We start from the raw sequence: 26,323 nt of genomic DNA, 5'->3' as shown, positions 1-26,323 counted from the left end.
TTGATCCATAAACCCACTCTTGGTCTATTCCTGCCCCCCCCCCCCCCATGTCATAGCCACCCTCCGAGCCGCCATCAGTAATGCAAGGCTTAAAAACTTGCCGGTTACTCCTTTGATGCGTGGCACACAGCTTAGTAAGCAGGCAAGTGGCTCACAGCTTCGCCCCACATTCACCATTTCGTTCAGACAGTTCACCACTTTTTCCCAGAATTCCCATACCGCTTGACAGCCCCAGGCCAGGTGCATAAAATCCGCATTGTCACGGCCACAGCGCTTACACTCCGCAGATGCACGCAGTCCGTACCAATGCAGTCTCAGTGGAGTATAGTATACCTGATGTATATTTTTAAAATGAATTATCCTCAAATTGCCATTCATACTCAGCGTTAGACCACATATGTATTTCCAGTCCGTCTCCGCAATGGGTTCAGGCAGAGAAGCAGACCATCTCTCCCAACTACAATCCTGGCCCTCCACACTTTCAAGCTTTATCATCTTGTATAGTTTTGAAACTAAACTGCTATTGCTAGGGGCAGTGAGTGTGTATTGTAATGAGGTCAGTGCAGGCGGTTCCTGTGGGTATGTGGGGTAGTGCACTTTGAGTGCATGCCGCAACCTGTGTACAGCAAACCGAAACAACAACCACTGGTTGTTGATGTAGGTCAGATCTTCTTCTGCCAGAACTGAGCCATTCACATAAACATCTGCCATAGTTCTGAGTCCTGCCTCAGTTAACAATCGGAGTGACGGCTTCTCCTGTGTTACGGACAACTCAGCATGATACTCCAGCATAAAGCCGGTGCATAGAGTGGCAGTTTCTGTGCCACTTGTCCAATGTTACACCAGGCAGATATGGTAGCATCCACCGAGTTGATTTCCGCCCTCTGAGTACCACGCTGGCGATGCGTGATCACGCTGTGTAGCGGGACCGGGCCCCATCTCCCTTCTCCACCGCAACATGCGGCGTGAAGGCGTGCGTCCTGTACCAATAATACAAATATTGAGCTTGTGCACTTAGATAATACACATAGAAGTCTGGGGCCTCAAATCTGCCTCTCACGTACCCCTGAGCCAGAATCGTCCACTGTACTCGGGCATGTTTACCTCCCCACGCCAGCCGAATCAGCTGACCTCTCAGCGTCTTACAAAACTGCTGTGTAAGCACTATGGGAATGTTAAGGAATAAATAAAGGAACCGCGGCAGCACCACCATCTTTATCAATGCAATGCGATCTGCCAATGACAGCGGCAACGTTATCCAATTATCTACTTGCGTTTCCAGCACCGTATAGGCTCTGCCATAATTCTCCCTGACCACAATCTGCGGGTCCCTATGTATCCAGACTCCTAAGTATTTAACCGGATCTCCGGTCCATACCAATGGAAACTCCAAGTCCGGGCAGGTAGTCGAGGTGGTCAACGGTATTACAAAAGACTTATCCCAGTTTATAGTAAGACCGGACAGGCGGCCAAACCGGACATACTCTAAGCAGTTGTGCTAAGTATTTGGACTGTTCCCGAACAAAGAGAACCAGGTCGTCTGCATAGAGTGATATACCCACAGGGCGATGGTTAAAGTTAAGTGCTGCCTCACGGTGCCGCTGTCCGATCACACACGCCAGTGGTTCTAATATCAAAGCAAAAATTAATGGTGATAGGGGACACCCCTGCCACGTGCCCCTTGTAATAGGAAAAGATTCCGACGTGAGACCCCCTATTCGCACCCTCGCACTCGGTTTGGAGTACAGCAACGCAATCCACTGCAGAAATAGTGGTGGAAATCCCATACGACGCAATATATAGTGAAGATAATGCCATTCGACCGAGTCAAATGCCTTGGCCGCGTCCAAAAACATGGCCGCCGCCTGCAAATCTGGCTCCAGAACATGGAGAAGACCGTACGTAAATTATATGATGTAGATCGCTCGGGTATGAAACCTGATTGATCAGGCAGAACCAGTTTCTGCATCAATGGTTGTAGGCGAGTCACTAGGATCTTGGCCAGAATTTTAGTATCTATATTAAGCAAAGATAGTGGGCGATATGAATCGCATCTGTCCGTCGGTTTATCTTTTTTGTGTAATGTTATCATCGCCTCCCGCAGTGAGGGGGGCAATTCCCCAGACTCATGAGCCTCTGCATACATTTCAAGGAGGTGTGGCGCCAAAAGGTCTGCATATTTTTTATAAAATTCAACCGTCAGTCCATCTGGACCAGGCGCCTTCCCGTTAGCCAAGGCTGCGATCGCGGTTTTCACATCTTGCTCATCTATCGGTGAGCACAGATATTCTCTGTGAACATCAGATAGCCAGGCGCATGCCATATCATCCAGGTATGCATCCATGTCTGCCTCCGACACTTTCCCGCGGGACCTATATAAATCTGCATAAAACCTCCGAAATTGTTCTTATATGTCTCCTTGTTCAATATGGTCATTCCCCAGGCCATCCACAATCCTGTCCACTCTTGGTTGCTCCAATCGTGTTTTGATCCTAAGCGATAAGTCCCGCCCCGGTCTGCCTCCTTCCCCGTATCGTCTAGCTGTGTGCCTACGTGACAGGTATTTTACTTCCGTGTCTGCCAGTTCCTAAAATTCCTTGAGTAACCTCTGCAGCTCAGCCAGCATATCCATTCTAGGGTCTGCCTCATATTTACGCTCCAGCTCGCGCAGTGCAGCGTCAGTATTCTCCAGTTGCATGCGTATATCTTTTAATATACCCGCCGCTATGCTTATGCAAACCCCCCGTATAGTGACTTTAATGGCCTCCCACAATGTGGCAGCCTCAGCAACAAACCCTTTATTTAGTTCGAAGTACTGTGTAATGGCGGCCCTGACCGTCGACTCATATACTGGGTCTAGCAGAGCTTCAGAACGCAAGTGCCACGTAAACGGGGGACGTCGCGTTGAGGGGAAGATCACTTCTAATTTGATGGGATTATGATCTGACAATGTACGAGCCAGTAGATGAATCTCCTGTACCCAACACATTACCTCTTCCCCCACTAGCCATTAATCTAACCTCGACCAGCTACCATGAGCAGGCGTCGCGTGTGTACCCGCTCTCACCTGTGGGTTCCTAACACGCCATACATCCAACATTCCAAATTCTTCCATTACACATTGCAATATCTGGGCCACCTTGGGGGTACGGTGCGACAGAGGATTGGATGTGTCCAGTTCCTCATCCAAATAGGTATTGAGATCACCACCCAGCAACACTGGGGCCTCTGGCCACTCTCTCAATACCCCACGTATTCTCCGTACACAGGTCACATCGTCTGCAATGGGGCCATAGATATTCACAATGGTGACCACTCTCCCTTGCAGTCTGCCACAGACCATCACACATCTACCTTCGTCATCCGCATATGTGTGTGGAGGCTGAAAGTCCATCCCCCTTTTTATCAGGATCATGACCCCCCCCCTGGCATAGGAAGAGTACGAAGCCGATAATCTGAAGCCCGCCCATCTACTGGCCACTCCCCCATCCGTATATTTGATGAGATGCATCTCCTGCAAGAGTGCTATGTTAATCGCATGTCTATTTAAATACGCCAACACCTGTCTGACTTTTTTCGATGAGTTCAAGCCTCTGACATTCCAATTCGGCAGCCTACATGCATCCGCCATGCCATGCTAAGTAGCGACATCTGACTACACCGTTGATTCCCGCCAGGGTGCCTCTCATGCAGGCTCAGCCTCCAATCATTCAACCATTGCTCAGCCTCCAATCATTCAACCATTCTCTGTGCGTATCGAAGTACTCACGTGGAAAAACAAAATATGAATCATAAAACATACAATGTACAATGAACCCCCTGTCAATCCCGCCCACCCACCACCCACTCCAACCTCCCAATCAGGTCGAGATACACTCCCTTCACCCTCCCAACAAAAGTCAATAAGCACCATGCAAACCACCAATCGGGGATCTCCCGCTAGGGGAGGTGGGCCAGCAGCGAACACCCACACCGTAGTGTGGTTGCTGACCTCCAACCAAAATGACCCCCCCACCCGCCATTTCCAGTCAGGCCTTGAGTATAGGGGCTAACGTTATACATCAATCAAACCAACAGTGTATATTGACAATGAATTGCGAATCATCCTAACCCCCACTCTGGGCAGGTAGTAGTGCCTGTACCACATCCGACACGCCTCCATATGTCCCTTTTGTCAGCGCACTGTGCCAACTTGATCATTACAAATCGCTATCCACTCAGTCCGCATCATTCAGACCAGTCTTCGGGTGTCTTGTCATTCAGATGAGTCGCCTTTCTACCCTTGCAGATATGCTTTGTAAATTTCAACGCTGATTTTGCATCAGTAAAGAAGTGCGCCTGTTCTTCGTATGTGATCTTCAGTTTGGCTGGGTAAAACATGGCGTATGGCACAGAGGCCTCTCGCAACAGTTTTTTCACCGGCACGAACTCCTTCCTCGCTGCTTGCACTCCTGGGGTGTAATCAGGGAAGAATGACAACTTGTCGCCCTTATACATCACCGGTTCCTTGGCCCTGGCCTCACGCAACACCACATCCCTGTCAGCATAGTTCAAAAGGCGCGCTATGATAGGATGAGGCGGTGCACCTGGCTTGGGCCTGGGCCCCAAGGATCTGTGCGCCCGCTCTACTCTTATAACAGCGGAAAGTGCAGGGCCAAACAGTTCACGCAGCAGCTCCTCTACAAATGTCTCCTTTTTGGATACGGGTGTGGTCTCCGATAGGCCTACAATGCGCAGGTTATTGCGCCTAGAGCGCGCTTCCAAATCCTCATTTTTAGCGCTAATGACCGCCAGAATCTTTTCCATCTGCAGAATCTGCGTTCTGGATTCAGCCTGCGCATCACGAGTGTCCGAGACCCGGTTTTCGAGAACATCCAACCATTGATCGTGTTTCTCAACCTTTTTTTTTAACCACATCCAACCAAGCAGCTAGAGCGTCTATCTTCCCATCAATAGTTTTCATACCAGCTTGGAGTTCCAATAACATAGAACGCGTGTCATCAGCTGCATCTTATTCCGAGCCCTGATGCCCTCCTAGCGCTCCACCGTCGCCCATGCCATCCGGCAGACGGCACAGCCCCAGGCGGTCCGGCCGTCACTATCCTTTCGTCGCCATTTTTCTGTCGAGCCCACTCCGGTCTCCGATCACGATAACTCCGCGATTGCGCCACTGTGACCGCCGTAATACCTCCGACGCAGTTCCCAACTTAGAAGCCACAGTCACGTCGCGATTTATCTGCGGGTGGGGGCTCTGCTACAGGATGTTAGTGCAGGATGAAGTTATCAGCTAGCGGAGCTCCTTCACCAGGCAGCCATTCCGTGTCGCGCTGAAGCCACGCCCCAAGTTTCTCCCCAAAGTTGTTTCTACTTTTCATCTCAATCAAACCATTGAGTTGCCAGTTTTCTTCCCACATCCAGAGTCTGTAGCGGAACACGCCTTGCATACCCTGGATGTCAAGAGTGATAATGTATTCTGTGCATAGCATAAAACTCTTTTAAGACACAACAAATCTTCGTGTCCTACTCCAAGTCATACGAAGGGCATACCATTTGCAAAGTAGGGATTGCTCTCTGGCTTGTCTAGTGTATTCACTTGTAATGCTAAAACGTCCCTATCTGCCCCTCCCAGACCCCATCCACTCGCAAAAAAGGGGCTTCTACAACTTTCTTGGCCGACATCTGTAAAGCAGCTACTTGGCCCACTCTTCACACATTTTCTAAACATTACTATGTGCATGTCCTTGCCAGACAACAAGCTACAGACGGCCTAGCTGTTTTAGGCACACAGTTTCAACCTTTTGCAACATCCTCAGGCTAAGCTACCACTTTTTGGTGAGAACTTCTTTGCGGTATATGCACAGCATATGTATCTACAGCTAAACATTCCATGAACGGAAAATGTTACTTACCCTGTAAGCATCTGTTTGTGGCATGTAGTGTTGTCGATTCACATGTGCCCACCCTCCTCCCCGGCCACCTGGGGTCAGTTGCAGATCCACATGGTCATCTCTCCTGTATCTATATGCTCCATCTACATCATCGTTACTTTGTGGGCGGGGGAACAATTTGACTAAGGGGCCGATGCCCATGCTTATTGTCTACAATAGGTAGAGTCACTGCTCCTCGTGACTCAAAAAGACTTCTTCGAACAAAAACAAGGGGCACACATCCGAGCCCAACACTAGATGACAAGAGTGAGCACAGCATGTGAATTTGTAGCACACCACTAACAGATGCTTAAAGGGTATGTAACATTTTACACACACATATATTATATATATATATATATATATATATATATATATTTCCCTCTGGAGAGCACTCGGATGCTCGCGGTCCTTAAACGTGTGCCTTAAAACCACTAAGTAAATACAAAATACGATAGTCCTCATCTTGTCCCAATTTGGGGGATCAAACCAATTTTATTTTCGTGCATTGTTGGGATGACCACCCTCACCAGCAGGAATTGAGATGACTAAGGTCACTAATGGAAATAATAGGCTTTATAGGATTGTGACTTAAACCTGCCAGGGCTCAAAGTGTTATTGGGCTACAAGACATAAATGGCTGACAAAACCTCATGTGGTTTGATAGCTTTATCCAACATGGTCTGCCACTGTGGTGGAAGAGTTGCCCTTGTCCAGTTTGCTGAGAATTCTCACATTTCTGGTTCATTATCTGGTTCCCTGGCAAGAAAGGAATTTATCCTGCTTCTCCCCATCGTCTATCGCCCTGCTACAGTCTCACTTTTTAGTTCAGCTATAAATGTTGTGGAATATTGTGTATGCAGTCTTAGGGTAATAAGCTGGTCTGCTTTATTGTCTTATTTCTGAAGAGTATTCATTCCTCTCTTGTGTAGTGATTATGAGAAAACCTTTTCAGTGACTTGGCTAATTAATTTCAAGAGTCATTACATCTGTGGATTTTCAAGAAGGGACTTTAGGACCGATTGGTGGCAGGAGAAGGCAACATAAAATTAACTTAAGTGAGTTTTCATCCTTCTATTGGAAGGAGTCATCCATCTGTGGGATAGAGACCTAATGTACTAGGAAGTCCTATCTGAATCTGATCCATCAGCTATCAGAAGGAATATAAATAGATACTTTGAAATGTGTTTCATGAACTACAATAGCTCCCCAACATTTTTCTGGCAGATCCTTTTGCTCGAGAGTTGCAAAAGTACTAGACAGGCATCACAAATCAGTTTTAATTACAATCAGGTTGTGGGTGGTTTATTTTCATTTACGAGATCACCACTCGCATACCATACATACATACATCCCAATAAAATACAAAATAACAGGGCCACGTGTAATAGAAACAGAAGTATTACTTTAATAAGAGCATAGAAATGATAGCCTGAGAACAAGACGCTGGTCTCTTCACGAGTTATTCAAATCCGCTGCAAAGAGACAAAAGGGGCATGGTTAGCACTTGATACAAAGGGAAGCTGTATTCCACGTTACAGCTAATCCCACAGCATGCGAGGATTGTAAAAGTAAGGAGCAACTATATGCCTTAAGCAACTGTCTAAAGTATCACTCCATACATAGGGGTCCTAATGCGTTACCAGAAATATCCGAAACTAAGTATTGTACATACATTCTCATAGTTACTATGTAAGGTATAGGCAGACATATTGCAAGTAGTGGTGATAGCACATAGTGTTGATAGCACAAAAAGAAGGCGGCTTTACCTGACCATGTGAGCGATATCCCAGTTGGTTTCTGTACTGAGTGGTCCCTCTATCTCAACTCCGCTGTCTGTTACTGTTGCGATTTCATACTACGAAAAAGAGGAAAGTCAAACTTTTGGGCAATAATCAGAATGCCAGCAGCAGAGTACTCAAAATGTTAGGACAACAAACACAATGTAATTTTGCATAAAAATGTTGCCCTTTAAATTCCATCTTGGATCACATTCGGAATCTGCCATAAACCCTGTCTCGTTGAACAGTAGCCTTTTACTGGAGACAGAAAGCAAAGCATAATTATTCTCTTTCTGGAAAACAGCCTTTGAAAGCAATAGGTTACATCACTGGCCCAAATACGGTTATTACCGGTTAATTTATTTTCCCAAGAGAATCAAATCCCATTAGTGTATCTGATAAGTCCTCTTTGGAATGATGATGTTCGGTCAGACCCGTCTGACAACAGTGAAGGGATTGGAAATGTAATTTTTTTACTCAGAAAAGATCAGCGAATAGTTCGCAGGACCCACAGTAGCATTATCTTACAAGACAAAAGCGCTTTCAAGGCAAGCCTGAATTACTAGCCTGACTGATGAGTGAGAAAAAGAACAAAGCAGAGTTCGGAATAGCCTTACTGATTGGTTTCCAGCTTTACTCCTGTACCACCTTGGGTTCAGTGCTCACTAACTTTATCAAGATGTGCACAACTATTAATCAAAGACTCTTTTTTTATTTTACACAAAGCTGTTATATAGTGTCAGCAGTACAGAACTGCCGTACTCCGGATACACTGTTGCCATATCGTGATCAAACAGACAAACACATAATTGCAACGTACCATATCACACGCCACCAGAATTGATATCCCAGGTATGTGTCTCACTGTGCATGTTGTGTAATCGTCGTGACTATACCACCAGGTCACTAGAACCAGCCACAGCATCTGCAAAGGGAGATCTCAGGGGGTCCCCATGTGTCTTAGGATGAAATATTGTAGGGTATAATTTGCCTTTCATCTCAGCATATGAGCGATATGCGACCATGTCTGTGTGCCGTTGTGGGTGTCCTACGTCTACCCCAGAACATGGTTACCTTTCGCTTAGAGCGCCAACCCCAAAAATATTCGCACATTTTTGGGAACCTTCTTAACATAGCCCAGCAGAGGATTGGCGACCGGTCTGTCATTACATTTAGTATCCAAAACACCCGATTAAAATAATCCCTGATCGGGGGCCCTCCCATGACAGATGCAGAAAATCTGCACCATAAGCACTGGACATCCCATTTCCAGGTGAACTTTTCCAGCGATACAGGCATAGTCAAGGTCAAACGTATAATGAATTAATCTGTGCATACCACTCATGGATACTTCTTTGGTGTGCATAGAAAAATATGACCATTGCTCATCAGTTCTGTCAGCTGATAATTCTTGGGCCCAGTGCAATCTTGCCTTGGCATAGATGGGCGGCAGGTCCCATTACAGCGTTGTACATTAGCCTGATCAATCTCCTGGGTGCAGGGCGTTTCGCAACTAAGGAGAGCAGACTCCAACTTCAGGGCTTCTGTGGTAGTCTGGATACAGCGGTCTACTGTCTCTTTCAGGCGGTGATATATAAATACATCTAGGGGAAAGTCCCCACCTGCCTTGGGTGTAGTCTGTCTGAGTGAGGAACATATTGTTCCCATAAAGGTCTCTCATTTTGCAGATTCCCTTTGCCCCCATTCATTTAGTGGACAGAGGTTCAAACTTAATCTCAAACTGAGGGTTCCTGACCAGAGGCACATGCAGGGAATATATATATTGTCGATCGCACACATTGTCGCTATCCTGTGCCATGCCCATACTGTGTAATTTACTGTGTGAGTTTAAATTCTGGGTCTTTCAGTATTACTGTACTGAGATGATCGGGTATGCCAGGCTCTCTCCAAGTCTCTATGTGGAACTTTACGGTAATCATGAAACCAATGATAGGTGAACTGGGCCTGTGCAATCAAGTAGTATACTTCCAAATTAGGCGCAGCAAATTCACCTTGACTAAACAGCCTCTGTAGTATGATCCAAACTAATCGGCGTTGTGGTCCTCTACATGCCAATTTTATCAACAAAGATCTAAGCTGCTGAGTGAAGACATGATTGAGAAGTATAGGAATGTTCCGAAATAGGGATAATAGTTGTGGTAATACCACCATTTTCATTATTGCTATTATACCTACTATGGACAACAGCAATTTTGCCTTACTTTTCAGGTAGCAAAACCCATAGCTCCCTGTGAAAGTGGATCCCTTGGACAGGGGATCATCGCTTCTTACCATTGTAACGGCTGGTCTAGCGTTTGTCATTAAGTGTTAGATGTTAACGGCTAAATGGAAGATTTTGTCCAATTGATGGTCAAGCCAGACCACTTCGCAATATCTGCTATTATTGGCTGTAAATTCATATCCGGGTTCTTGACTATTAGGAGTACCTCACCCACATTTAAGGAGATCAGTAGACCTTGTGCACCAAACCGTACACACCTACAGCCTGGAGCTTCGCCCACTAGACACGCAGCAGTTCAATCGCCAATGTGAAAATCAGGGGTGACGCAGGACATCCCTGTTATGTACCACGCTGAATGGATATGGAATGCAACACTTGCCTATTAATCCGTATATGCCCATACAAATGAGAAATCCAACACATCATCGCATTACTCAGTCCTATTCTGTTGAGCATCGCCAACATAAACTGCCATTCTACTAAACTGAACATCTTGGCTGCGTCGAGAAACACTGCCACCACTTCCAGCTCTGGATCAAGCTGATGCGCCGCGGTAAACAGAGTTCTGAAGTTGTCTGCTGTCGAGCGTCCTGGTATAGAGCCAGGCTGGTCCTGTAGAACCAGTACATTCATCAGTGGCAACAGGCAAGCAACCAGTATTTTAGTCAGTATCATGTTATTCAAGTTAATAAGTGACAGCCGGCTGTATGATCCGCACTTGGGAGCGGGCTTCCCTGGTTTCAGCAGCGTTGGGGTTAGCTCACCCTTTAGCACGGCCTCGCCATACTTTTCCAACAAGTGTGGAGCAAGTAGATCTGTATACTCCTAATAAAACTCCCTTGTCAGACCGTCACTGCCAGACACCTTGTCCGCTTTCAGATCCGTAATTGCTTTTCTAATGTCTTACTCCGTGTGGGGAGGGGAGAGTATTTCCCTTTCAGCTGTCTCCACCTGGGCTAAAGTCACTGCGTCCAAATACTCGTGCCCCTCCGCTCACTGCATGAGTAGCTATATAATCAAGTATAATAATCTGCAAATGCCGTTATGACATCAGTCGATTGGAGGATACAATGCCACATCACAAAAAGCAGCATGGGCAATGCAACTAGGTTAGGCTTATGAATTCACTGTCAAGCCACACCCAGAGAAAAGCACCATACATGTATCTAGTTACCTAAGACACTTTCATAGCATTACAATGTCATATGTGTGCCCCTCACTTTTTTGTGGATGCATACAACTTCTGCCTAATGAAAACAAGTACTCCTTGCTTAAACTATGTTGGCGGAGCAAAAGTCCCTCACTGGTGATGCTCACATAATTGTCTGGTGACAACTGAGGGGTCAAGCCAGACCATAATTATCGATCAAGACCAATCTAATTTTATTTTAAGGCATATGGGGATGCAACGTTTCTCAACTAATTGACATCATTCAGCTCAGCAACACACTCCACGGTGAGTACCCCCTTCTAGTCTAGATGCTTATAAGGCGTTTGAAAAGGTTAATCTGAACTACCTGCTTGAACTTTTAAAAGTGTACGATATGCGAGTCTCGCTTTGTAACACTTGCTGCACTCCAGTTTTGGTTATAATCACAAATGGAGTGGCATCTGAGTCACATTTAAAGAGGAACTCACTGAGGTTGCTACCTCTTTACCCTACTTTTTTTTAGCCCTGGAACAACTGATAATTGGCATCTGATTAAACAACAATATGTTTAGTGAACAACTAAAGTTTCTCTTTTCATAGTCAACAAACGTGTGAACCATTCGCCTCACCACCATTCTTTACCAGCCCTCATCAATAATACTGGTACTTCGAAGAAATAGAATATAGACTAGTAAAAAATAAATATGACGCCTGTCTCATCAACAAGTGTAAATGTAAATTAAAATGATTATCACTGATGCAGCTAGAGAATAAGTACTAGGAAAGCAAGTGGTAACACTAGCCTTTTTACACAAAAAAACATGATCACTTTTATCCATAGTATGCAAAACATCTCAAAATAAATATGCACCGTCACCATTTACACACATAATAGAGAACTATACTCTACATTCTTGCAAATCCGACAACCACCCATTATAAGTCGAGCATAACTTGTGCGTTCTCCTTGATCACGCTCAGGATGAGACAATGGCACAATCATCAAACTAACACAGAGACAATGACCTATATTAACACAACATGACGAGTGACAGTAAAGATACCCAAGTCACCAATCTAGAAACATAATGAATAAAAACCATCTCTAGTGTAACTGCTTTCCCTAACCAAAACAGGATGCCATTACACTGTCAGCACAGCAAAAGCAACAGTCACCCACACTCGTGTTGGAAAACACAAACCAGACCTTACCTTTCCTCTGGTGGTACCTGGGAAGCTGTAGCAGAGCATGAAAACTGGGACACCAGAAACAAATAGCATGTTACCCCCTCCCCCCCAAAAAAAATTTGACTTCCACAAGGCATGAAAACTCCATGAATAGCCACTGAAGTACAACCAGACTGCAAAAAAACCAGCGCTGGGGGCCGTCGGGGAGATTACGCGAACTACTGACCGGAGTCACAGGTTGCTGGGCTGAGGTGCTGCCGGGAATTGTACAGTGAGATTTGTGCTCCAGAGTCAGCCACCCTGGCCGCTGCGCCACACCTCTCCCACAAACTTACAGTATACCATACCACTGCAAACACAACAAACTAACAGATGGGCCTCAGTAGTGAACAACACAACCCGGCATACCAAGACATCCCAACAATACACATCATGGTGCTGCAGTGAAGATTTAACTGTACGAATCCTAATGATCTAACATTTAAAAAAAGCACTGGATAAGCCAATGGGTTAGGACCTTTGTAATGCAAGTGTTAAGCTGATAGTGCCAAAATGTAAAGGAAAATGCTTGCCATTTACTTTCTAAACGACTAGAAACTGGAACACATGTTCTACTCATTTGGTGCTTGCAGCAGCCAAGGGAATAGATTTATGTGCCTAAAGGAGAAAAGGCATTTTTCCATCTCTCATCCGGCAGCCTGCCCCCTTCCATAGCCCATAAGTGTTGCTTCTGTGTGCCCATCCCTGTGTTTAAATGCAAAATGTGGAATTCAAGAGATAAAAGGAAACTAACATTATAAAATCTGTTTTTTAGTCAAACCTGGCCAAAAACAAATGATGCTATGTTTTTACGGACAAGCTGGGATTGGGGAGGAGGAACATGGAGATTCAGGAGTCCAAGGATGTAAGGGGAAAGCAGCACACAGGGGAGGGAAAGCAGCACACAGGGGAGGGAAAAAAGACAAGGTGCGCACTATCACGGAGTGCTAAAAGAATAAAGTAGTTCCACGATGTGGAAGAATACAAGTCAATCAATCAAAATGGTTGTAGCTATTATCCAGTGAAGGGGCAAATATAAGAGACATGAAATCAAATATTGAACAAGTAAGCCTGACAAAAAAACAACCAAATAATTAGCAGGCTCTCTCAAAGTCCATTTGAAGTGTTGGTATTGAACACAACGCCTTTGACAACAGACAGCTAAAAGGCATCTGCAGGAGAGACCTAACAATATTCAACACCATGAAACAATGCACAGGATGGTGCACCCAACAACGGAAAGTAGACAGTCCTTTTTGTCTCTGTAATTTCCTTTCTTGAAATGTGCTGTCCTTCATAAAAACGGCCAAGATCACAGCCAACGTGTATCGTTCAAAATAATTGAACTTCTTCAGGGCTTTTCTTTATAAAGAAGGCGACTGTCCCCTTCAGTCAATGGTTTCATAATAAGTCCCATGCAGAAGAATCTGGTAATCCCTCGTGCAATGACAGACATTTGTTGATCGTTGCATAAGGGATTACTAGATTCTTTGAGGAGAGACACAGATCCTGGTGAACCAGCGGGGGGCATTGTAACCCCACCATAACATGGACGACAACTATGCCACAGGATAATTAAGTAGTAATCATCCGCATGGAACTTATTATGAAACCACTGAATTGAAGAGACATCCGCCTTATATATAAAGAAAAGCCCTGACGAAGTTCAATTATTTTGAACTAAACATGTTGGCTGTGATCTTGGCTGTTTCTATGAAAGACATCAAATTTCAATAGAGAAGATTACAAAGACAAAAAAAAGGACTGTAGACTTTCCGTTGTTGGGTGCACCATTTTGTGTTTTGTTTCTACGTACTTCTGCTTAGCAGCAGTATCAAGCAAAAGCTGATACTGTGGATGAACTGAATCCCTCTCTAATTGATGGGAGCTGTGGTTCCAGGTGTCCGCCATTGCCATTTGGTTTAATACAATATTCAACACCGTACTAATGTAATGACAAGCACATGTAACAGTATACAGAGAACACATCCTATGAAAAGGAACACAAAATAACTTCTGTGCAACTCACAGCATAGGACATAACTCTTGCAAACATTTTTCCATGTGCGAACATGCTAATTATTAAAACTGCAGAACTAGAAAAAAAATGCCTTTTTAGTCCATCATTTTCTGTGACAGCCAGAACACAAGAATCCTCTTTCTGTGGGTACGAACTGTGCACATTCCTTGGTCGTTCTTGAATTATGATCATGCTGATGTCCCCAGCTGATGTAGTGCCCAGACACGTCACCACTGTGAGCTAACAGTTAACAACTTCTAATGCAAGAAGTGTTTTGTTAAGTTTTGAGTTGAAGCCAATACTGACACCACAGTCAATGCAAACGTCCTTTTAATTTTCGCTTATTCTGCGAATTTTATTTTTATGGTTGAAAATGCAACGGAAAGAGCAAATGCGCCCACACTTGCCCAAAGAACACCCCGTGCCTTACCACAGGGTGTGGGTATTTTGTGCCTCACACATTACTGAACAGCAATTTGCAAAGGGGGTAATTTATCTGGTAGATGCCAAAACAACAGTTGATGGACAGAATGCAGAACAATGTCATACATTCACCCCAGTACAGAGATCTGGGCCTAAATCCATCGTTTTTTTGCACTTCACACCACCCCAGTTCAGACATGGCCATATGCAAATCAGCCTTGACCCTGTGCCTCATGGGAACAGTCCAGTCCGAACTGCCAAGCCATGTCTTTCCTGGACCGGAATCAAGCATCCTAGGACCGGTTTCTGGCTATCAGCCGTCATCAGCCAGGATAGCTTTTTTTCTAAGCTTTGATGTTGAGCGAGGCGGCCCCTTCAGGGACACCGCGCTCTGTTTACTTTTTTTACATTTCTTTTTACTTTAATACTGAGCGCGGCGCCCGCTTCTGGGATACTGCGCTCTGTTTCATAATTTTTTGGGGGGGAACTCTAGTAATGTGCGCCGCGCCTGCATCAGGGACAGCACTTTAAAAAAAAAACTTTAACAATGAGTGTGGGGGGAGGAGCTACGCTATGATCCAAGATGGCTGCTTAAGCTCCCGGCTCCGTTGACCTCCGCCGTCAGCTCGCATATCCTGTCATTTATCCTTTACCTACGCCGGACACCCGTGTGTATGAAGCTCGCCTGATATCAGTGGTGCAATCCCGGACTCCCTAACATACTGGGTGGCGGAGTTCTGTCGTGTTCCATTTTCGGCCTACTCCAGGGCTGAAGCCGGGACCTCGATTTCTAGCCCATCCGGGCTGGAATTGATCAACAGCGGCTGTGGAACCAGTGTTTCGTCCGGTCTTCCATACTCGGATCTTTTTCTACATCTCCGATCTGCAATCCAGTTACCAGCTGGCACTGAGGACTCGGTCTCGTGACACAGGGTGTGCATCGTGCACCGCGGTCGGGGCCGCTCGCCCGGAGACCCTGCTGGGGACGGCGGTGTTGAAGGGGGGGCCCCCGCGGTCGGCGAAGGTGTCGCGATCACCGGCTGAGGGAGCGCCTGCTGTTGCCATCGGCTTCGTGTGTGCCTGGAGCCTCGGAAGTGAGTCTGGGGCTCGAGTCCTGCTTCGTCTCTTCGGGGGGGGGGGGAGATGGAGAGGACAGATGGCGCACCATCGTTGAGGTCCGTGATGGCCGCCATTAGGGCGCTCCACTCCCAATTTACAGTCACGTATGACCGACTGTCAGAAACGCTGGGAAATATCTGCTTGCGACCGGACGATGATGCTGCGACACACGAACAGCATTCTGTGGTTCCAGTGGAAGATTTGGCCTACTGTTCTGAGGTTCCCGCGTGGCAGCCTGACTCAGCTCACGTCGATGATTTTGGCCTCATGAATGTTGCACCTAAGACCGTAGTTAGCTTTCCCGGTATGACTCCTGCTCGGCGAAACATCGTTGCCGAAGGTTTTGATCGCCAAGAACAGCTCTTTGGTGACCGTCGGAGAGGTCTGCTTATCTCCTTCATCTTTCCCCGTTGCTCCTGTGGATGCCGCCATCTTGTATCCTGTCCTCGGTCCGATTCAGCTGCTTCGAACTGCTATGGACGTTTCGATTACCACATGAATACTGTGGCTTGGGTGGCATGGGTTTTCATAAAGAATCGCACTGGTCAGGGCTGACTTCATCTTGTATCCTGCCCTAGATCCGATGCCACTGCTTTGTACTATCTGGGACGCTTCGCTTTCTGCGAGATTGCTGGCTTTGGCGACGTGGATTATCGTGCAGAACCGACCTGTCATGGTTGTCTTTGACTTTTGGGGTTAGCTACGCTTTGTGCTCTATGCCGGGATTGTATTGTGTATCTCACTGGGAGTCGGGTGGTTTTGGTTGAGGTCCTCCCCATATTGGTGCTTAATACTTGCTTTTAATAATGGACAATATGTTTTGGGGAGGTCGCTAATGGCGGGGGGTATAGGTGGCCGGGAGTATGTTTGTTCTTCTCCTCCTCCGCTTTCTTTATTTCCCTTCTTTGGGGTGTTCCGGGGCGACAGGCACGCTGTTAGTGGGGTAGGCCGTAGCCATTACAGGGGTGCAGGGTGGCGGGTGTTGGGGGGGGTTTGTTATTTTAGTTTGTTCTATGGTCCCCTTTCTTTCTTTCCTCTTTCTTTGGGTAGGGTTTTTCCTTCCTTATAGTAGGGTTGGCTGTCTCTCCTTATCTTTTTTTTTCTTTCTCTGTTTGGCGTCTATATTCGCCTATACCTTATAGTCTCCGGAGGGTGGGTTTTCGGGAGGGTGTGCTCGCTAATCGCTTGCTATTGCATTGTCTTTTATTCCTCGTCGGGCATAGTGTGCCCAAGGTTCATATTGCTCATCACCTGGACTTGTTTGCACTGCGGGGTACCTCCCCCCCATCTTTTCTTAACTTCATGTTATGGTGTGACGCCACCGATAGTACAGCCACTTCTGCTTCTTTATAACTTTAAAATTAAACCTTTGATATCCTGCTGCGTTGAGGCATATACAATCACATGCTGTATCTGTATTGTCGATATTATTTGGTCGTATATACGTGCATGACTCCTGATCTGATTCCTGTGTTTGCGGCGGGCCTCTGTGGTTGTAGGCCTGCGCTTGTCATGCTTTGATTAACTCAATAAAGGTTTTAAAAAAAAAAATAAAAAAAAAAACAATGAGTGTGGGACCCGCTTCATGGACACCGCACGCTGCAATGCAATAGTTATTGCTTTTGCGAAGGTTTTAGGTGTTGGCATTCTAAATGACAAGTCCTTTTAATTTTTTAGGAAAGGCATTGCCATTTACAGTGCCAATGGCTCTAAGACTCGGGACTGAGAGACCTATTGCATTGTAAATACCTGTTCGAATTGGAACACTATTTTCAAGTAACCTTTATTATGGACCTATTGACTGTCCACGGGCTCAGCTGGCAATTACAAGCTTTGTTGGTTTAATATATGACAAGACCCTTTCATCTCAGGAATAATGCAGTCTTAGGCCGCGAATGAAATTCCAAGTACTGATTAAAGCATTATTAGTTCAAGCCTGCAACAAAGGCCACTGTGTGCACAACCAATGACTACACCCGCCTTCTTATGCACTTACTCTGTTGTAGGAGCGAGCATCTCTGTAGTACAGAACCTTCATGCAGCGGTCTATCAACTGGCGGGCCTCGTCTTTGGTTAGCAGGGGTTTCTTTTCCACAACATCCCTCATCAATGGCTACAGTAAAAAAATGCAAGAAATCAGCAATACAGGAGATGCCAACACAAGTCAAAAGGTATTCTGCACTGAACATCCAGAGATAGCATCTGTCATGTTAACAGAGCACTAAACACATGCTGTGCAGAAACATGCACAGCCATTTCCAAATATAAAATCATGATCAGACCCTCACACAAATTAGGATGGCAAAATGTTCAGATAGACAGAACCCACTGAAACAATAATGACCATTTTGACAGGACAGTGACCAGAAGAAACAGCTCTTGATGCAGCGTAACATGCAACAGTTTTCTAGTAATCTTCCCTACATAAAACCCTCGTCTTTCTTGTCACAGTTCTTAAGTTTAAAGGCTTTTCAGCGTCTGTAAGACTAAACAACGACGCATTCATTTTTCATACAGCTTTTTTTTTTTTTTTAAGTTCCACACTGTCCTGGACACAATATATAAAGGGGTCTTGCCTGACTAAACAGGTTAGGAATAATGGCTGAAGAGCCAGGCCTTCCTTTAGAGACCGATAGGCTGTACACTGTTCCACCAGTGTCACAGAAGGATGCAGACTACAGCCCATCATTTTTAGAACTCTGCTGCAGATTAGGCAGAGATCATGGTGCCTTAAGAGGAGCTACCACCATGGAGGCTCCAATGAAAGCACTGTAACTGATGCGGACATCATGTTCAATGCGTCTGCACTTTATCAATAAAAGGTTGGTACTTAGGTCAAGAATCTGATCCTAACGTTAAACTTTGAAAATCCAGTCATAACAATACAAATATTATTTTATCTTTGTACTTACCTGTGCCAGATAGGCACCAAATCCAGTTGCAATGGTAGGGGATTCGTAAGCAACACCTAACTTGTCCACGTAACCAAGGAAGCTGAATACACAGACAAAACAAGTTGGGTTAGAATGCAACCACATGATCAATGTGAACAAAGTGTTTCTGTCTTTAGTAAAGCAAAAAAGATATTCATGAAAAGGAACACGGATCAAAAACACCTCAAAGTACTCTTGACTTCTGCAAACATTAACAATGATAAAAGATGCGGATGTATGGACAGGAACCTCCCTTTTTAGCTTCCACATAGGGCATGAGAAACATTGTCCAATAAGTAACTGTAGTCCTCACTTGGCACATACAGCTTCTGCTTCAACACCAGGACACCTCCCGCGCGAGTTGTGTGCTATACAAATACACATAGCAGTCCTCTGCTACAGCCAACAAAGAAGCACAATCTTCAAATGAACAAGAATAATGTCTACTTCCGATTTATGTTACTTTGTGAGTCAATACAACCTCGACCAACACACAATGGCAAATACCAACCTTTCACCATTGTAAAAGCCACCAATGACAATTGTATTCCAGAGTGGGTTCATCCGGCTCCTGCGATTGTACATGACCCTGGTCAGCCAGGCGTAAATGGCTTTTGGGCTGTAGTTGTGGCCGTCGCCAACTAATTCCTCATCAATTCTGCCAAGAAAAACATTGTACAAATTTAGAAACAGACTGCAGAGACTCTGGTCCTCACCTTAGTACTAACATGGTTGGTAATTTGTGTATCTACCCAAACTCCAACTAATGAACAATAGCGGATAAACACCACTTACACCATCTGATCTAGGTTCCGTTTCAGGTACTGGTAATCAGCGTAGTCCCCGGATGCTCCCAGGATGATGTTGTCATTTACTTTCATGATCCGTGAGATGTTTCGAAACCTAGCTAGAGAGCCGTAAGATCCCAGCATATCTGATGCGATCATCACTCCACCATCAAACTTCACGCCAAGCACAGAAGTGCCAGTCACCATTGGATTCCTTAAGGAGAAAGGAGCTATGTTATACCGGCCAACACAAAATGTCAAACTGTTTTATTACTGTACCTACATCGATCGGCTACGGTCACTACCTAATCACCCAGTAAAGTAACAATTCTATTGTGGTCTCATTACCTAAGCCTCTTCACATGGTGTAAAATATTTTTAAAATATGTAATTTGAGCAATATAGACAGGATGGCACTTAAGACCATGGAAAGTGACATTTCCACTGCTTTGTAAATTACACCTTCACTTAGCCACAGTCTGGAGGGACCTCGGTGCCACTGCCAATACTGTAACATGCAAACGTGTGTAGTCCAATGTATGTCGCATGGGCTACTTCGAAGTATGTTACATAGGTCTATGTCTGCCATTCTGGCCTCGCAGCGCTGTCGGATCTCGGTCCCCTTGCCTATCCTCTCATGCTGTAAAGAAGTGAACAACCGTGGAGCCAAATCATAACAACCCAGGACTGAGATAAGAGTCCTCAACCCGGAATGACTCAGCAGGCCTTTCTTTCCCTAGTTCTGCCCAACGCTCGGAGCTCCAAACTCACAGGGTGCGGGTGATGGCTCCGCATGTCTCCTTCTTTCCCGGAAGGTGGTAAAACTCGCCAGGTGCGGGCCCCCCAGCCCAGAAACTCATCTTTCCGAGTCCCTCCATAATGTTTCACGGGTTACTGACTGTCTGTAGAGTGAAACAGAAACGCAGGAAGTCACGTTACCGGCACAGGAAGTGACGACCACAGACTTGGACCAAAAACATATATGTATTCCCGTAAAACCAATACCGAAGCGGCCGTCATAGAATGTTGCGTTTCTTGCTAACACGAGCAGGAGAAAACAACGTTTACTAAAATAATTTATTTTGAATTCTTTTACGTTTTTGAATGACGCTACACACAATAAAATGTTAATTATGTAGTAACTGCTTGCTATTCTGAATGATTGAATATTTCTAATCTTAATAGATAAGTAGGATAACTGTATACAACGGCTCCTTCCTAACGGGCTTCTTTCACTTCCCGGTCTTAATGTTGGAAGGATAGAATAGGCGCTCCATTTCAAGATGGCGTGAGCTTTGTTTCATTAGCTGCGGCACACGCCGGTTTAAAGTCCTTTCTCTATGTCTCTACTCATCCCTTACTAAAATGGCCCCCATCTTTACACCCAAAAAAACGCCGCACTTGCAAAGGTGTGGTCGAGTGTTTTTGCGCAGTAACTGTCATTCAAACTTGTCAGGACCTGCATAGGGAGCGCAGGCGCTGTCTCTTGGAGACATGATGTATTCAGGGTATGGGCTTTAAGCTTCCCCCATGTTTTTAATTGGCTTCTTTGACTGTCTTTTACAAATGCTTTTGTTTCTTTGGTTAATATCTTTACTAGTCCCTCCTTATGTACAGCCTTTTCTCCTGTGGTACTATCCCACACTATAGGCCAGATGTAGGGCGCCAATTACCGGTCGGTAACGGCCGATTTCGGCCGTTACCGACCGGTAATTGGTTTTCGAGATGTAGGGGCCAATATTTTACAGATTCTGTAAATTTACCGAAACGGTAAATTTACTGAATCTGTAAAATACCGAATCGTTAATTTTACCGATTCGGTAAAACCCAGATGTAGGTAGCACTGTTTACAGTGCTAAAGGCCTTCAGAATTCGGTATTTTACCACCCAATCCAATTGGGTGGTAAAATACCGAATTCTGGTGTGCATGCACATCTGTGCATGCACACCTGTGCCATGTGACACACAGACATGCCCTTAGGGCATGTCTGTGTGCCACATGGCACACATACCTGTATTTGGGGTGCTAGACAGACCCTCCAGGATTTTGCGATTTTGCGATTTGCAATAAAATCGCGAAATCGGCAGTTTTGTAAAAATGCCGCGATTTTTACAAACCTGCCCGCGAAATTCCTCTCATTTGCCAACTTTTGGGAAACGAGGACCTCTTGTGGCCATCTCGTTATAGCGCTCACTTTGATTGTCAGTCACAGACAATCAAAAATTTCTCGGCAGCCAACTGACTCACGGAGTGAACCAGGACTTGCAAACCCAAAGGAAACAGAGCTTCCATCAACAAGTTTTTAATCCTCCAACAGTTAGATATTTGGCATTTGGTTTTGTGAACAAAGTGGTCGTGTAGGTTTTCTGGAAGAGACGATATGGCCTTTTTTCTCTACTCGACTAAGTGAGAACCCCAAGTCTTTCTCTATAAAAGACATTCGCAGCTGTTTCTGTTCATCACTATTTTACTTCTTTGGCATGTTTACAGTTCCCGTGATTACACGTTTTCTGACCTGGCAGGCCTTGAACTGTTTCTTCCTGTGGAAAAACCTCCACCTTATCAGGAGTTAAATAAAGTTTGTAATAGATAAGACTTTCTCCAGATGGGTCAACTTGTAATTTTTTCAGATGGTGTCACATGGCTGCAACACTGTTGCATCCACGCATCACCGTCATCATCACTGGAAGTGGCATATTAACGTCATAAAGGTTACACGTGATGTTTTTTTTTTTACCATCCACCATAAAGGCCAGCATCCGTATCTCCATGAGCATTTACTCGTGGTATTTTTTAAATGTTGTCTTTGCTTTTAAATCAGTAGCGCAAATGACCCCATCTTTAAGTTTGTTGCCAATCAGAAAGGAATAGTGTCAACACCATTCCAAACACAAACCTATAAAACAAATCGGTTCTTCATTTTAATGTACGACGAATCATTTGAGATTTATTTTTTTAACAGATTTCAGTAGCACCCAATGAGCTATCGGATTCCTCGTGTGAGCCCATTCTGGTGCTGCAGAAATTACGCACCAAACCCTAGGTATGTTTTCCTGCAACCACCTTGAGTGCAGCACACACAAGCAAAGGCTTGTCAAGCAACCATACTTGATTTCTTTGCTTACTCTTTTGCCCCTCCCAGCTCCCCACACTTCTTCCATCTTCTGTCATACCCTCTGGAGCAAGCAGCTATTGTCTGTGCCACGATGCACACACATTGGTCGGTGCTGTGCCCACATCAGTTTCTGTCCAAGCAAGGAAATGTGCTGTGGCACAGTTCTGCTCATCACTTTTTGTGGTGTCTGTGCTGTTCGGCTCCAGAGAATCTTAGCAAGGTGTGCAAAGCTTTGTCTGATGAAGAAAGCAGGGCTTCTTCTTTAGGGCTCACAATTTCGTGTTAAAAAGAGAAACATTTGCAAACCTACCTGAAGAAGGAAAGATTCATTGCTCGTTTACTTAACATCATTACAAAAGTTGAAAATTGGGCAAACACACAAATACAATTAGTCGTGCATTTTGCTTACTAAAGTGGAATTGCAAACATCATCTAAAATCTTTAACAATTTATCTACAACAAATACCTCCTGCTCCACAGGATAGTGGCACCGTGCGTACAAGTAACATTTATTGGAGCAGGGGAAAAAAGAAAAATAGGAGACAAAAAGGTAAACAAGAAAATAAAAGCTTGTGGGCAGCTGCAGCATCGGTCGGGTCTTCAATAGCTGGTCCTAGACTACCTTGAATGAAGCCATGGAAACCAGACTCCACTCAGAGGTTTACTTAAAAAATTACATTTTAGAGGCTATGTTTGCTCAAGTCATCCTATGAGGACTGGACCAAGTAAGCAGGAGGTGACCTCCCTTTGCAGTCTCTCTCACTTATTGGGATCAGTCACTACGATCCTGCGTCCTCAGGAGCCTGAGGAAGAGGTGTCCTGCCTCACGGATCCAAGAGGAAGCGGTGCCCCGGCAGGGGTGCATTCATGGGCGCTAGAACATCCCAGGGAGCTCCCTCCTATGAGGTTAGAACTGGAGATGTGCTTCTGCAGAGCTACAGACACTTTAAACATGCCTAATTCAAAGTAGAATACTCTGCTAAATCGTTTCCATTGATTTCAGGCTGAAAATGAATGATTATGAGTAACATAAAGTGCCGCAAAATTGCCGCTAAATTTCCATATGTGTGCCGCTAAATTTCCATATTTGTGCCGCTAAATTTGCTAATCCATGCCGCAATATCCTGGGGGGTCTGGCTAGAGGGTGTCAAAGTGACACCCCCTGCACCCTTGCTGAAATCGGTATTTACCGAATCTGTAAATACCAATTCGGTAATGCCCATTGATTCCTATGGGCTTCAATGCCCATAGGAAACAATGGGCATTACCGATTCGGTATTTACAGAATCGGTAAATACCGAATCTTAACGATTCGGTATTTACCGAATCTGAAATACCTACATCTCCCCTCCTCTTTTTTACCACTTCTTAAATACCGATTCGGTATGAATCGGTATTTAAGAAGTGGTAAAAAAGATTTACCTACATCTGGCGCTATGTGTTGTTACTCAGGATCTTATTTACAGTTTGTGAACACTATTTTTCTAATTAATTTATCGGAGCAAAGCAACGCCGTGCTTCACCTTTAACAATGACGAGCGCGCATTTTTAGATTTTGCTTGTCAAACTTTTGTAAGCAGACCAGCATTCACCCTTGAACAATGGCAGGCACGCGCCTTTCTTAAAGCAGCTCGACCAAATACTTTAAAAAATATGTAATTATATATTTTGTGCAGTGCGGCACACCGCGCATGATCTTTATGGTAGCTGCGTGACTTGCTTATATTTTAGCTGGCAAGCCCAACTTTCTTTTTAACCCCTTGCGTTCACATGACGGAACCACACCGTCATGAGCCACGGGCGGCGTGTTCTCATGACGGCATGGTTCCGTCATGCTACTGCCGCTCTGCCTACGCAGAACTAATTCCCCAGATTTAAAAAGATCCTCACAGGAAATACCTTAAGGCACTTAAACTGCAACAAAACACTTCTGCTTTTTGCAGTATTGTCTTTTGCCACACTTCCTAAGTGTTGCTTCTAATCATTTCATTTTATTAATCACAGGTGCAGTACCTTATCTGGCTAATAGAGGTTCCTTTACAACTCCACATGGACACCTAGTAACAGCTTGTGGTACTGCACCCCTTCCTTTCTAAGTGGATTTTGTTTCAAGGCTCATGCTACTTTTTTGAAGATAAAGTGGGGAGGATTAATGCCACCTTTCCTGCCTCAGCTCAGCAGGGTAATACCAGTAGCAAAGGGATCTCTATGATCTCAGAAGCAGATTGGCTTCACAACTTTGTGGTACCTAGTGAAGAAAGACTCATAACAGTGGCTACCAGTATCAAGTCTGGCTCACCCAGAGATCCGGCCCCCCCTAGGATCCTGAGGGGGAGTCTTACTATATTGGAACCCTACATGAGACATCTTCTGGAACTCTCCTTTTCCTCTGGGGTAGTCCCTAATAAATGGAAGGAGGCCATTGTTATCCCACTGAAAAAGAAACCTAACATCAGTGCTAATCAGATGGAGAACCTCCTGTCAGGTTCCAAGGCGCAGGACGATCACGGGCCGCCATAAACTACAATTCCCGGCATGCAGTGCGTACGTCACGCACCAACGTGAGCGGCGCGCGCATGCCAGGAAATAAAGGGCTGAGTCGGACGGCGGTGAGACGCCGATAATTCCGTCTTTGCGGTGGCGTTTCCTGGAATTCGAGGTTGGTAGCGGTAAGAGGCGGCTGAAGTACCCAAGTACGCCAGAACCGTGAGTAGCCAGAAGTCGTGGGGGTGTGTGGCGTTGGTAGTTCCGATCCCAACAACACACCCACAGCCTGTTTGGTTTCTTGGGAGTTTCACTCGGAGGAGTGGTACTCGGAAGTTCGTGAACTTCATGACAGTGTTTTCTAGTAGGTGGCTTTACGTATGGTCACTTTGGGAATAAGTCCAGCGGCTTGTTTGAGCCGTACTAAGCCGACCTGGTAACTTTGTACATATTGTAAATACGTGCATGCAGGCACAGACTCACCTGAACCTTATTGAGCCTCGTTACTGTAAGCCCCCTCATAGTACTGTACTTCATTCATTTCGAGGGCTCTAACTAAAGAAGATAGCGTTACAGAGTGAGTTTAACTCTGAGAACCATCTGCGAAGATTTTTCTACCATTGGGTCTTAATGAGGAGAATCTGAGGATTGCAGTGTTCATACTTGTTTTCTTTATCCCGCTCTAACAGGAGACAGGAGGGGTAGTGGACGCCAATAAGGGAACTGTGGTATCACCCATATAAAGACTATCAAGCATTGTTCAGGGTATGTGTGTACCCACTATAGCGCACAGCACACGTCTGTACCTAGCACTCTGAACAGAGGGAATTGAATCGTGTTCATATTTTGTTTTCACAGTTGGGCACAGTTCTGCAAACCTCACCCTACCCCTGTCTCCATTGGATTAAGTTGTTGTGTATTTTTCTTTACAGGTAACGAGTGGGGGCAGTGGAGGGGGTTTTGGGTTGAGGAAAGTAGAAAACACTGTTGTAGGTCAGGGAGGTAGGGTGTTCTAATATCGTGTTCTTTGTCGTTACAGATCTCCCTCCCTGCTGTTCCCTTCCTTTCCCGCGCCCCGCTGTATTACCTTAGTTGTTCGTTTCTTAGTATCGG

General features: G+C 45.3%; 1 protein-coding gene across 1 annotated transcript; it reads right to left on the bottom strand.

Moving 5' to 3' along the window:
• Window positions 1-7,314: 7,314 nt before the first annotated feature.
• PSMB4 (proteasome 20S subunit beta 4) lies at window positions 7,315-20,538 on the bottom strand. Its single transcript, XM_078668644.1, has 7 exons — window positions 20,382-20,538; window positions 19,618-19,824; window positions 19,334-19,480; window positions 18,802-18,883; window positions 17,886-18,002; window positions 7,697-7,785; window positions 7,315-7,402 (listed from the first exon to the last, which is right to left on the bottom strand). The coding sequence occupies exons 1-7, from the start codon at window positions 20,486-20,488 to the stop codon at window positions 7,390-7,392; spliced, it is 762 nt and encodes a 253-aa protein (XP_078524770.1). The 5' UTR covers window positions 20,489-20,538; the 3' UTR covers window positions 7,315-7,389.
• Window positions 20,539-26,323: the final 5,785 nt, after the last annotated feature.

This window comes from Lissotriton helveticus, chromosome 12 (assembly GCF_964261635.1).
Source record: "Lissotriton helveticus chromosome 12, aLisHel1.1, whole genome shotgun sequence".
Lineage (NCBI taxonomy): Eukaryota > Metazoa > Chordata > Amphibia > Caudata > Salamandridae > Lissotriton > Lissotriton helveticus.
The sequence above is the reverse complement of the archived record's forward strand: the minus strand, read 5'-3'. Positions and strand labels throughout refer to the sequence as shown.